General features: G+C 41.5%; 1 protein-coding gene across 4 annotated transcripts; it reads right to left on the bottom strand.

Moving 5' to 3' along the window:
* Window positions 1-1,120: 1,120 nt before the first annotated feature.
* Window positions 1,121-14,314, bottom strand: LOC126998430 (uncharacterized). 4 transcript variants are annotated; one of them, XM_050860104.1, is made up of 4 exons: window positions 14,173-14,314; window positions 9,637-9,766; window positions 3,170-7,022; window positions 1,121-1,494 (listed from the first exon to the last, which is right to left on the bottom strand). In XM_050860104.1, exons 1-4 carry the CDS (start codon window positions 14,191-14,193, stop codon window positions 1,206-1,208), a joined length of 4,293 nt encoding a protein of 1,430 aa, XP_050716061.1. In that variant the 5' UTR covers window positions 14,194-14,314; the 3' UTR covers window positions 1,121-1,205. The 4 variants fall into 4 exon arrangements, with proteins under 4 accessions (XP_050716061.1, XP_050716060.1, XP_050716064.1 ...); XM_050860103.1 differs by lacking the exon at window positions 14,173-14,314 and adding an exon at window positions 13,079-13,199; XM_050860107.1 differs by lacking the exon at window positions 14,173-14,314 and adding an exon at window positions 13,084-13,191.
* Window positions 14,315-14,317: the final 3 nt, after the last annotated feature.

The following is a 14,317-nucleotide window of genomic DNA, read 5'->3' as shown; positions in this document are numbered from 1 at the left end:
CATTCTTTTCTGTGCTGATTTGAGGGAATCTATATCCTTTCCATAACAAAGGCCCTAAAATTGTGTAGCATTATCAAGGTAAGGTGTAGCAAGTGTCAGGTACAAATTATGGATAACGTTTGCTCCATTAATGCTGTTCTTGGCAGTAATACAAAGATTCCTGGGTTGGAGATTGGAGCCCACATGCACACCTGGACCCCTTTTGTAATTGAAATAACCTAGAATTCTATCATTTAATGTGTAGGTATTAAAGAAGTAATATTTTCCTACTCTTAAAATGCTACATAGGTCATTGAACTACATCATCAATTTCTTTGATTACTCATGCAGGCCACTGAGTTTTCCCCTGCAATGTATTATAGTTGTGCAAGAGTAAAGAACTTCATAATTGGTGCCAATATTCAGTATCATGGGTACTTTGAACTGGTCAGGTGTGTGGTGAGGAGGGCTGCAAACTTCTAGCTTGGTGATTTTATGTATGAGAGAGAGAGAGAGAGAGAGAGAGAGAGAGAGAGAGAGAGAGAGAGAGAGAGAGAGAAATATATACACACACATACACAAAATACCTTAGGTTCCTCTGAATACTGGAGATAATTGTACCTGGAGCCCTGAGACACTTTTCACTCCAAAAAGCTGATCCAAATTAATCAGTGCCAATTACTGTTCTGGCCAAGGCAGTCGGCACGCAGGCCACTCAGCTGTTCATCCTCCCTTTCAGCCTGGTTGGTAAACATTCATGGAGCGAGGCCAAAATTTTCTGAACAACTCAGTGGATGAGGACTTTGAACTGTGTTAAACTGGATGTCAAATTTCCCATGTCCTGTGGTAGTGAGTTTTTATCTGCCACGGGTACAAAGGCCAAAGTAACAAAGATAAAGACTGCGGCAAAACACAGCTTAGTATAAGTCCTATACTTTACCTCTAAGACAGCAAATCAGAGGTATACCTTCCCTTTCCATTACAGCTTCTGAGTAAAAATACAAAAAACTGAGAAAGACTTCCAGAGGTAAGGGAAGCCACAAAAGAAAAAGCTTAAAAGTAGGTAAAGGAAGACGGGGACACCAAATCTCACTCCAAAGACAATGGCCCACCATTGTGAGGCTGAATAAAAGGTACAATAAATTATTTAACACTTAATGAAAGCATAAAGGTACATTTCAGTGTCAACAGCTCTACAAAAAATCACAATACCTGAGGCAAAACACTCAGTCCCCATTGGTTTTCATTTCTCCAAATTTTGTGCTAAGAATTCTCATGACATCTCCATGCTTGAGGTGAGGTGTTGACTTCTTGACAGACCCATAGTTCTTCTTGACAAACACTGCAAAAGGCCCTGGTGTCTTGGGTGTTTTAGGAGGACCTTGGCTTGGTATACTGGGAGTTACTTTCTGCTGGCCTTTCTGTGTCTTATGATTCACTAGGAGTTCAAACTTACCATAACAGTACCCACACACTTTTTTCTCCATATCCAGGCTTTTGGAATGGCGTCCGATGCTGAGTGGGAGGGAAAATGAACATTTTATAACATTTATTTACCCAGAAAAAATATTTAGAAAAATTCACACATTCATGTAGCAAGGCCAAAATTTTCTGAATGACTTGGTGGATGAGGAATTTGAAAACAGGGATTTATCAGTGAGACAGAGGAAAGACACGTATTATGAAGGGTTTTGAATGAGTGAAAACTTAAAAGGATTTGTTTAATTCATTGTCTGAGAGAATGATTAATGTGGGGTCAGCAAGACAGAATTAACAGGGAGAAATGAAGTAAACAGATGAGCTGGAATATGTGGACAATGACGGAAGCAATCAAACACCTCGGAGATGAACTAAGAAAGTCCAGGAGTGGCATCAGTAGTGAAAACAAGAGGTAAAAGTGGAGAGAAGAAAATATCAAGCAGAAGGAAATCTGTGGGTGATGCTAAATTAGCCAAAATCAATGAAACACTGGACTCAGTGAGTCTCAGGCGCAACAGGCCACAAGGTAAAATTTTCCGTGGATCTTCAGTCATAAAATCGTGAATTTTTGCCTACGTGGACACACTATCGTCGTCTACCTATCACACTTGCCTCGCACTCTTTCAGCGTACCGTGGTCTTGACCGACACATTTTCACAACAAGTATAGCTGACGTCCCTGTTCGCACCCCCATTTTCACTCAAAGTGTCGTTGCTTTGGCTCTAGTGACACAATTTACACAAGCAACGGAAAAAGAAAAGAATGTGGAGGCGGCAATGGCTTACAAGAAGAGAGGGGCGCAGCGAAGTGATGCAGCCGTTGCAAGAATTACGTCTAGAAGATGAGGAAGGGTACGGGCAGTGGATGAGTCAGCAAGGACCAATTTTATGAAATATTGAGCTTTGTGCAACCATCTATAGCCAAGAAAGACTCAAGGCTTAGGAAACCAATGTCTGCTCTTCCTTCTATGCAGTTTTTTTGCATACAGTTCATGCCTGGGATCCCACAAAGCTGGCATATCCCGTAATTTCTCAATTAAAGTGGCCTCGGAGGCCTTGGTCCAGGCAACAACACTCATAGCTGTGTGAATGTAGGGACAGTAGGGTGTAGCTTCTTCCTCTTCTTCTTGTTTCTTGTTATTGCTGATGATGGTGAGTAATACTGTCGTCCTTCGGTGAAATTTACCGTAGCTTTGGAAGATCATGGACACATCAGAAATCCACAGAAATGAGAACCACTCCAGCAGAAATCATGGTTTGACTGAAGATCCACTGAAAATTTGCCCAGTGTAATAGCCCCTTAAGTATAGGCAAATTAAGCTAAGAAAGGACATGAATGAAGATGAGAGGAAAAATTGAAAGAAACTGCAAGAATGAAAGCAACCTACTGAGACTGACAGGACCCTGCAAGCATAGATTATTTCCTGTACATCAGAACTAGGTAAACACACACACACACACACACACACACACAAAAAGAAAAAAGTTAAACACAGGGTTCAGTATATACTTTACTGCATGGTGATTTTGCAGTTTTAGATTTTTAAAGATTTTTTTCTCTATTGTGTATGAATTAATACAAAGCACAAGGTAATGACATTAAACTGCTTCCTCCAAGTGATAAAATATCAATCAAAATAACACTTATATGTAACTGCACTGCATTTTCACAATTTGAAAAGAAAATGAAAGGAAAGGAATGAGTGACTCACCTGTATGAGCAGCGAGTGCAGCGGTAAGTGTATTTACACTGGATCTGATAGGAGTGGCACCTGCTGATTGCTGGCAACTCAGGAAAAACAGCCCTGGCCTTTGCTGCCCATGCCTTCCACAGTGGTCCATGGCCATCCTTGTATCCAGAGATGATCCAGGCAGCAGCATGGCACAGTTCATGGATAAGTGTGTCCCGCAACCTCTCTGGGCTGTCAATCACTTTGGTAGACAGTTCAATTCTACTTCCTCTCCTTGTTTCACTGGACCCATTGATCTGGTAATAACAATACCCAGCTGTCTTTGTCAGTCTGGCATTCCATGCAATATTCATTGATGATGGGAGCTTGCAATCAAACACATGAGTATTATAGAAGTTGTACAATTTTTTGACGAGCTCCTCTTTTTTCTTTTTGAAGTTTTTAACATATGATAAGGCCTCTGGGTGGCATTGTATGATGTTTACATTAGAGGAGAGAGATGCCAGAAACGACAACCTTGGAGAGACCTGGCTAGTACCATACCCTTTGGCACGTCGGCAATAACCTTCAGTTTTGGGTAAAACTTTGTTTCTATATGTTTTTTGAGGGGTGATCTTTTTACTGTTTTCTGTAAATTCTTTAGACTCACTTGAGTCAGAGTCAGAGATCTGGTTAATGGTGGGAGAATTATGCCACATGTTAATGACTCTTTTGTCAGTGTTGGGTCTTGTGGTAACTCTACCCTTGCTTTTGAAAATACTATTTTTGTCTTCTGGCAAATTTCCTTGAGGCTTCTGAATCACTTTGGGAAGGCTGTAGCTCTCATCATCAGAATCATCATTGATAAAGCTAGATTCATAAGAGTCCTCATCCTCAGAGGAGCATGTAATTTTTTGTTGTTTCTTCTTTTTTTGTGTCAGAGACCTTACTTTTTTTAGGTACTCTTCAAAGCTGTCCTCAGGACCAATCCGAGGAGTCTTCTCGTTTCCACTCGAAGAAACTGGTCTGATGTCTTCATTACTGTGATGCCTCTCTCTTCGTCTGTCTCTCTCCTTAATCTTGGGAATGCTGACTTTGGACCTTGGGGTGCCTTGGTTTTCTGGGGGACTCTTGTAGGGGTTCAGGGGCACCTGAGGAAGGCTGTAACTCTCATCACTTTCATCATTGATGAAGCTTGACTCATATTTATCCTCATCCTCAGAGGAAAAATCAATCTTCTGCTGTATTTCTTTTTTAGTGGACCTAACTTTTTTTAGGTACTCCTCAAAGCTGTCATCTTCAGGACTGCCACGTGAGCTGACTGGGGTCTTTGCAGTTCCTTCATCTTTATATGGAACACATGATCTACTATTTTCACTGCTTCCATCTGTGTCTTTACTACAGTTGCTTTTCACACTTTCTTCATCACCATAAGTTTCACTTACCGGTACTTGGTAGACAAAGCTATTCTCTCTCTCCTTCTCATCAGTTTCTGAACTGAGTCTGGGACATGATCTACTTCTTCTTCGACCCTCAATAGATTTCTCAGAATTAGTGACTCTACTCCTTTGCTTTCCTTCTCTTGAGACTGTTTTGAAGATGGCCTCCTCATTTTTCCTCCACTCAGAACTATAAAGGCTGTCTAGTTCTTTCCTTATCAGACTTAAATCCAAGGGCCCATCACTATCATAAAGATGCTGTGGAGATCCTGCCTTGGGAGGTGGTAAGGCGAGAGATTCTACAGAGTCAGAGTGATGCACCTTGGTATCTGGCACTAACTTGTCAAGACAAGGAGAGTTATCTGGCAAATTCTCCATACTCACGAAGCTATCTGAATCTGATTTACTTCTTCTTCTCGGGGGTGATTTTTTAAATTTCTGGAGAGTCTGGGTGGGGGGATCACTGGGCCTGTTGACTCTATTGTCTGGAGACTCAGCTACTCTCCCAATGGTCTGTATGGTCTTCCCTGAAGCTTCACTGGTTTCATTCTGACTTTTGGAGAGTCGAAGACAGAGGGATTCTCCTTCTTCATCTGAAGCTTCAATGTATTTTTTTTTAAATGATGAAGTGACATTTTTTGAGTGTTTTTTCTTTTTTCTTTGTGTAACAAACATCCCATTCCTTTTATTTTCTTCTAATTCATCAGAAGAAGATAGAATCACCCTTTCTTTTGCTGCCGTTCGCTTGATTGAGAACTCGCATTCAGAGCTCTCACTAGAAGGACTGATATGAGTGACTTCTTTGGGAAGTGAAGGGTCACAATTTTTATTGATGGCCTGAGGACTTTTGCCTTGTTTACTGGGATCAGAAAATATCAAGGGTTCACTATTAAATTTTCTTGTGTGGGACATGACTTTCTCATTTCCATAACATAATTTAGGCTGACTAGGTGACTCACTGATGAAAGAATCTTCTTTTCTCTGCAGGAAAGATGAATCAAATGAGCTCTCTTTGAAAGGGCTTGTCATGATCCACTTGTGAACAGGAAACTTTGTCTGACCTGTTGTTTGTGCATCTCCATCCTTGCTTGGTGCAAATCTCCATTCAAGAGGGACATGACCAACATCACCTCTGTTCTCCTCATCCTTTTTCTTATCTTCACATACCAAGGGCACTTTTGCCCCTCTTATGGGTGAGGTTGCCACACCTACAGTCCTTGGAATCTTTGATGCACTACTTTTCTGTGGAAGTGACTCAAGAGTTTTACCAATAATGCTGACATCTTCACTCACCACAGATGGAAATTTTCTAGGCATAGCAACACTGTTACTAATAATGCTGACATCCTCACTCACCAATGATGGCCATTCTTCATGCATAGCAACAATCACCTTGGGTGATGGTGGAGGGCAGGGTGCTCTGGCCTGGCCCCCCATAACAAACATAGGAATATCCTTGACAATACCAATATTACCAACACTTTGTGGAGGTTTCTTTACATTACTGCCTATGGGAGTAACTTTCACACCTGCACCCCTTTCAGTGGGATGTGACTCTCCTTCATCAGATGATTCAGATAATATAACTGTCTGCTGTTTGGCATTACCTAATATTTTTGGCTGCTTTGACCGAGATTGAGAATCAGAACCTAAGACTACCTCAGGGTTAACAGTCAGTGTTGATATTTCAGAAAATGCACAAGGTAGAGTTGTCTTTCCTGTATGGGGCAACTTATCTATCACAGTGCTGTTGATAGCATCTGCAGCAGGAGGTTTACAGAAATACTTTCGTATATCAGCACTGCAGGTAATGATTGTTTCATCGTACATGTCCAACCGGTTTCGTAGTCCCACCTCTTCAGTTCTATCCTCTTCATGTATGTTTCTCAGATCTCTTTCTAATCTCAGCTTGTCCAAGTACTTATGGAAGCCCACTAGGGCATTCTTTGTTTTGGATGACGTTGAGTACTGGGTGTCATTGTCACTTTCACATGTATAATAAAGAAGAGGCATCTTTCTGGTTGAGTCATCTGGCTGGTGAGGCACTTGCTGTCCTTTCTCCTTGCCATGATAAAACTCTATGAAGCTGCCATCATCAACATCGGTGTAAATACTGTCTCTCTGCCCACTGGACCTTTTAAGTGCATGTTGTGTATCCTGAGCACTGTCTACAAATGGTGAATCAGTGTTTGGTCTAAGACTTCCAGTCACCGGAAACTTTCTGCTGAGGGGAGACGCTGCTTTCCTTTGTTTTTGTGTGCTGCTGGGTTCAGGGGGGTCCTCATTCTCTGGCACAGTGTGGAGACCTGTGACTCTGGACTCAATTGCAGACCACCCCTTACTGCATTGGCCACTGCTTGCCCCGCCAATGTTTTCCTTGTTTTCTCTGTGGTGTCCAGCATCTCCACTACCTACTTGAGGATGTTTGGCTCTTCTACGAGAAAGTTTGTTGAAGCCTGAAAGAGAATAAGTACTTTGAAGAAACTGATGGAAACAAAAAAATCTCCCAATAGGGTTACACAAATATTGTACGGAATTCTGATCATTCATAGTAACAAAGGAAATTTGATACACATGATTTTTCTCTTTTAAACCCAAAAATCCCATTTTGATAACATTTCATACTGTTCCAAGTGTTCTACAGATATTTTTCTAATTATGTTTTTCCATTATTCTGCTTACAACATTGGTAAGTGAAAATCTTCTGTAGTTCAATGGGTATTACCTAATGCCATTTGTGTACAGAGGAACTATTTTCCCTATGTAGTTTTAGTAACTCACTTTGGTTTAGTGATGTCTGAAATATTATTTGTAATGTGCGTGTGTGTGTGTGTGTGTGTGTGTGTTTATAAAATTGTCTTATGTAAACATCTGCTACAAAAGGCTAGAAATGGTCTACATCACATCTCAAGTGATAAACATAACCATCCTAACAGCAACAGGACATCAATGCCATGGATAGGGGAATACAAAATAGAAAACATGACTCTGTGAAGTGAAATTCTTTGAGTACTGTGAGCACTGTTTTATACAATAAAATACTCCTAACATGGTTTAAAGACCCAAACCTCCCCAGAATGCCCTCACTGGGAATAGGGAGACCAAATGTGCTCAAGTTCTATGGATCTGAATCTGGATAATAATGCGCAGGGCATCTTTCAGGTGCATAACACGCATATTTGGGTTTGCTGTTGGGGGAAAGGGAGCCAAGTGTGCAGGGGAGGGAAGTGAATCAAGTGTAATTCTTAGTGTTTGTGTGTTGTGGTGACAAGTGAATGTGTATTTGTTTTCTGAATGAGTCTATTGTACCGCAGTCTAAAGTCTGTTGAGGGAGGCTGTTCCAGTCACGTATAGTGCGTGGAAAGTATGAGTGCTTGTATGCGTCAGTGTTGGTGTGATATGTTTGGTATTTATGGATGTGTGTGTTACGAGTACGTTGACTGTTTGCGTTGTGTAAGTATGTAGTATGTGGGTCAATGTCAATGTGACTGTTTGTGATCTTGTACATGAGTGTAAGTCTGTGTGCTTGTCTGCGTAAGTGAAGAGGTTCCATGTTTATCTGTTGTTTGATCCGTGTTGTGATTCCAGCATTCAGCGTTCGAGTGTAATTGTTTGTAATGAACCTAGCCGCCTTGGTGTTGATTTGTTCTAACCTATCAATGTTTCTGTGTGTGTAAGGATCCCACACCATGGAGCAGTATTCCAGTGTTGGTCTCACAAGTGTGTCATAAGCTGTGTTTAATGTCAGGTGTGCAGTTATGTAGATTCCTCATCAGGAACCCCAGCGTTCGGTTGGCTGTGGCATTGATGTGGTCTGTGTGTGTTGAGCTTTAGGTTAGTGGAGAGGTGGACACCAAGATACTTGTGTGTTTGGACTGATTCTAGTTCTGAATTATGGAGAGTGTAAGTGTGATGGATGGGGTTGTGAGCTCTGGTGAATCTTAACAGTTTACATTTGTCTGGTCGAAACTGCATCTGCCAGGTGCGCTTCCACTGCTCGAATGCGTCCAAGTCTTGTTGTAGCAGTCTGCAGTCGTCAGTAGTCTTTACTGGTCTAAATAGCAAACTATTGTTGGCAAATAGTCTAGTGGAAGAGTTAGGTGTTGAGAGTGGAAGATCGTTAATGTACAGGAGGAAAAGAAGGGGACCTAGAATGGTGCCTTGTGGGACACCTGAGGAAACAGGGACAGTGTCAGATGAAGATCCGTCAAGAAGAACGCGTTGAGTTCTGTTAGTGAGAAATGCAGTGATCCAGTGAAGAATAAGTCCTGAAATACCGTACCGGTAGTATTTCAATTTTAATGTCAGTCTTTTGTGCGGGACTTTGTCAAAGGTTTTGGCAAAATCTAAAACAAAAGTGTCAACTTGTTTAATGTCACGTCAGTCGAGTAGCCTTGTAATGTCATGAAATGTAGTAATGAGTTGCGATTCACATGAGCGTTTGGGTCGAAAGCCGTGTTGTGAGTCAGTAAGGATGTTGTTTGTGTCAAGGTGATTCATTATGTGTTAATGTATTATGTGTTCAAAAATTTTACATGGAATTGATGTTAGTGAAATGGGTCGATAATTGGCTGGGTCAGTCTGGTCACCTATCTTGAACAATGGATTAATGTTTGCCAAAAGCCAGTCAGAGGGTAATGAGGTGGATGATAGAGACTGGGTGTATATGGCCTGAAGGATGGGGGCAAAGGATTCAAGGATGAAGGCGGGAATGTTGTCGGGGCCAGTGGATTTAGTTCTGTTAAGTCCTTTCAGTAATATTTGTATTCTGTTAGTCGTATTGTCAAGGGGGGCTATCGGGGGGAAGGGGCTGTGTGACATGTTTGGTGTCAGGTTGTGTTCTTGTGTGTACACCAATTGGAACTTTGTGTTGATTATTTTTGCTTTGTGTTGTGGGCTGGTTATTAATGTGTTAGTGTTGTCTTTCACTGATGTAATCGTGTAAGTGTTGTGTTTGCATGTCTTAAAGAATTTTAAAAAGTTTCTTTTGTTATTTCTTACGGTGTCTGCGAGGTTCCTAGATATCACTAAATTTGAAAAAACTGTCTGCAGAAACCCTACATCACTTACGGTTGGTAGCTTGAGGAGTGAGTTTCTTGGGTGATGCATGAGGTCTCATGCCAAAAGGGATGAGAGGGAGGTTTGCTATATCAAGTGAGAGGCGAGTTGAGTTTCCACTTGATTCTCTTGACGCCATGACCTGTATGGAAGGGAAGGTTCTGTCAATATATACAAGAAAGCATTGCATTAAGGGTGCTTTCACACAAGGCAACTGGTTGCAGTAATTGGTTACCTGTACAGGTTGCTGCACATTTATACAAGCAACTCTTGCTACCACAGACAACTCCTTGTCTGTCAAGAAAATGGCATCTAGATGAGAACAGCTTTTTTTTTGCCTTACAAAACAAAAAGAAAAGAAAATGAAGTCCAAAAAGATTGCATGTGGATTGTACATTATCAGCAAGACTGAAGAGGTCATTATCATATTTTATTCAATGATCTTTGTGCAGATGAATAGAAATGTTTAAACTATTTTTGCATGATCACTTTTTCAACCATTAACTTTATAAGAATTATGTAATATGTAATTTTATCATAAAGGATGGTAGAATGCCATTTCCAAATAAACACTCAATCTGTACCTCTGTAAAGTGGCTACCATGCCTAGCTACAAATTGGCATTTGGCAGACATGGGTTCAAATTTCAGTGAAGACAATTAGAACACAGCTCACCCAGCTGTTCAGCCTCCCTTTTGGGCTGCTTAATAAATGAGTATCTGGAGAAATCTGAGGAAGGTAACTGTGGTAGCCTAGACGTCACACTCACACTGACCCTGTGTTCCGGGGTAATGGGCTATTTCCCACCAAAGGTGCAAGGGCTAATGTGACATATGAACACCGAGGCCACATGCAGTTATAGTGTATGCCCCTTTACTGATATGATATATTTTCCATTTCTGTACCAGCTACCATAGCAGCAATATGAATCTATTCCTTGGGTGTTATTATTTTCAATACAGCAGAGGAGGCAGCTCAAGGTGCAAAAATCAAATAAAAAACATGCAAAAGCACTGTTCCTGCTATCAGAAGGCTGTAAGAATAGCTGAGAGGGCCAGATTCGGTTGGAGAGAAGTCATAACATTCCACTCTTGAAAAGGGCAGGCATGCCATTAGCAAATTTAGAAAATTAGTTAACATGAAAATATTGGCAGAAGATAGAGTGGTAACATTGGCATTCAAACTTAAGTTATATAATTTATGCTGTGAAGGCTTTCGCTGAAAAATGTTGAGTATTGCAAAGTAGAGTCATTAGTGTGGGATAAGTAATCGCCCCATGTCTGTCTTGCACCTATCCTGCAGGTTATATTCTCACAGACATTAAAAACCAGAGAAATCCCTCAGGACTGGCTTTTGGCAAATGTGACAACAACTTTTAAATCCGGAGAGAGAACCCTCCCTGCTAATTATAGACCTATTTCGCTAACCTCAGTTTGCTGCAAAATTTTAAAACATATAATTCATAGACATATAATGGACCACTTTGATAGGCAAAACATACTGACTGACAATCAGCACGGCTTTCGGCCCAAACGTTCATGCGAGACTCAATTACTTGTGACCACACATGACATTTTGCAGTCCTTTAACAGCCCCAAAATTAGACAAGTTGACGCCATAATACTTGACTTTGCCAAGGCCTTCGACAAAGTTCCCCACCAAAGACTGTTAGCTAAATTAGAATTCTATGGCATACGAGGACAACTTTCTAACTGGATTACCACGTTTTTGACTACCCGCAAGCAATGAGTTGTTCTTGATGGTAGTCAATTCTCATCTATTCCTGTAACTTCTGGGGTACCGTACCTCAAGGCACCGTCTTGGGCCCCCCTTCTTTTCCTTTCCTACATTAATGATCTCCCACTATCACTTACCTTTACTACTAGACTTTTTGCAGATGACGGCTTAGAGTATTGACCCATTTTAGATAGGGATGACAGTCTTAGACTACAGGGCGATTTAGCTGCACTTGAAGACTGGGAAGCCAAGTGGCAGATGATGTTTAGACCAGATAAATGCCATCACATCCGTTTCACCCGTACTAACAAACCTATTCCCTTCATTTACAAACTCCATGACACAAACCTGAACACTGTCTCTTCACACAAATACTTGGGCATACACATCTCAGCAGACATGCGGTGGAACACACACGTGAGCAGCATCAGGGTCAAAGCTCACAGAGCCCTGGGGTTCCTACGTAGGAACCTTAGCAAAATTCTTGCATATAAGACACTCGTTCGGCCACACATAGAATATTGTGACACCGTCTGGGACCCACACACTAACAATAACATAAATAAATTAGAGGCCATACAAAACAAAGCTGCAAGATGGGCCAGACGTTATTACAGACACACCACATCAGTCACTTTGCTTAAACATGACATAAAACTAGACCCATTAACAACGTGAAGACAAATACACAGACAACAAATGCTATATAAAATCACAAACAATTTAGTAGACATAAACAGACACTTATTTACACCCAACAACTGCACGATCCACTAGAGGCAGCTACAACCTTAAATACCACACTTACCCAACTAACACTAGTATATTCAAATATTCATTCTTGGGGAATATTCATGAAAGTGTAGCTTACTAATTTTGAGATGCTGACCACTTATTTCAAACAAAATATGATGCTGTTTATCATGGAGATAGTGTTTTTCTCCGGAAATCACTAAATGATTGACTTTTCAACGCTTTTTGTGGACCCACCGCCGCAGCGCAAAATAGCTCGCAGAGAGGTTCAACTTGGACACCTGTGGGAAATCGAGGGTTTGGGGTGGGGGGAGCATATTTAAACTACTCCAACCGAACTTTACATAACCTCCTAACCACCTCCCTGGAGCCCCCCATGTATATGCGACTTATTTCTGTGAGGAGGTATGTCTCGCAACACCAGCTGGACCGCCGCCAGAGGAATGCTACACTTTCGTGAATATTATCCTCATTATTTCCCCGCAGCACCCGAGAGTGGAATCATCTCCCATCTCATGTAGGTAGTTAATAGTCCCACTTTTGACACATTTAGGAATAGGATCATCAATCATTATCTCCCTAATCCTGGCCCTTCACCATGTCCCAATACCTTTCCTCATCCTAATCCTGTCCTGGCCCCTTGAATCCCCCGCACGACCCCCGCATATCATGCCACCCGAGAGTGACCCTCTGCGGGTCCCCTCGAAATGAAATGAAATGAAAATGAGTGCACAATGAAGTAACTAAGAGAGCGTAGTGAAGTGTCTAAGTGTGAAGAAGTACCAAGGAGGGCCTAAGAAGCGATACAAAGCGGAACAGACCAACAGGAGAACAAGGAGGCCAACAGGCAAAGCAACACAACTGAGGAAGGATAAACTTACCGAATAAAGTGTATGCCTGGCACTAGTTTTGCATACCTGCCACTTGTAACTATGAGTGAGAAGTGTCTGACTTGTTTCCTTACTTTACCAGCGTGTGCTTGCTTCCTGTCTGCTATAAAATCATCACCAAGCGCCGCCTCTGAGGGCCTGCCGCCGCCGCCCCGCATTCAAACACACACACACACACTCACGCGCAGGGGTCGCCGGGCTAAACTAAACTTTTATTTACCTTTCTGCAGACAAAAATAATAATAACGATGATAATTTTCATGATATCGAATTTAAAATCTACTCCTTTAAAATCATTAATGCAACGATATTTCTCATCATAATAACAGAAGTAAGCGTTTTCCAGTCACTCTCCCTCCCCCCCGTCGAGGCTGCGTGTCTCAGCCTGTGTGCCAGCAGGATACAGCGTCACACAGCTGCCTTTTTTTTTTACGTTTATGTGGCGCCATGTTTCTTCTACTATAATATAGGACTTGCTTGCTAAAATATATATTTCATCTGAGGGTAAAATATCAATGAAATTTTGAAGTTCAAATATTACGCTCCTTTTTTGCCCCCTCTTTGGGAGGATTCCGGCCTTATCTGTCACAAAATCACATCCATACACCGTATAATTTATATCCTTTGACCTCCAAAGCTACAAATCTCTAAAAATACGTACACATTCCTAAATACAATCTCCCATCCAAAAGCTAATCACTAATCATGATGCACATTACACACGAATTAAACTACATTTAAATGGTTGTCTGCTTAATTTATTGTCGAGGTACACTGACTCGTTTACTACTTCTCTGCATTATGTATGTAAACTAGAACAAAATCAGGGCAATTAATGTTTTCCTGCTGCTTTGCATAGTCACTATTTCCTAGTGCGCATACGTAGTGGACAGCAGAGCAACATACTTCTGCGAGGAGGTATTTGTCGCAACACCGGCCCATCCAAGGAGGCATAATTGTACGCATAATTGACAAGGCTTTCGTATGAGTTTCGGGCATTTCCAGGAGCAGTTTTATGATCCTGGTGGTAGTCTAACCCTTCTTCTGTACCGCAAACCTAAAGAAACACTCATTAGAACCCGATTAATCCTCTCTTTGATCTTTATAAATAATTGATGTGAGAAGCGAAAGTGTCTTGTAATGCCGACTGTACTATCTGTGAGCCCACCTTACATGTAGCATCTTCCATTAGAGGTAATCAGTCACTAACTCCAATCCTGCTACTTCCACGGGGGAATCTGGAATCTTCTGAAATACACGTTATCTCATTGTCTCGAAACTCTGTGGGATTTCCGAAGCACTTCTGTTGTCAT

Source organism: Eriocheir sinensis, chromosome 14 (assembly GCF_024679095.1).
Source record: "Eriocheir sinensis breed Jianghai 21 chromosome 14, ASM2467909v1, whole genome shotgun sequence".
Taxonomy (NCBI): domain Eukaryota; kingdom Metazoa; phylum Arthropoda; class Malacostraca; order Decapoda; family Varunidae; genus Eriocheir; species Eriocheir sinensis.
This window is presented reverse-complemented; position numbering and strand designations above follow the sequence as displayed.

Coding starts and splice junctions, on each gene's coding strand:
- LOC126998430 (XM_050860103.1), bottom strand. CDS start 13,162: ATGCGGGGCGGCGGCGGCAGGCCCTCAGAGGCGGCGCTTGGTGATGAT. Junction 9,767..13,078: donor AGCAAGCACACGCTGGTAAA/GTAAGGAAACAA, acceptor CCTTCCATACAG/GTCATGGCGTCAAGAGAATC. Junction 7,023..9,636: donor CACTCCTCAAGCTACCAACC/GTAAGTGATGTA, acceptor ATTCTCTTTCAG/GCTTCAACAAACTTTCTCGT.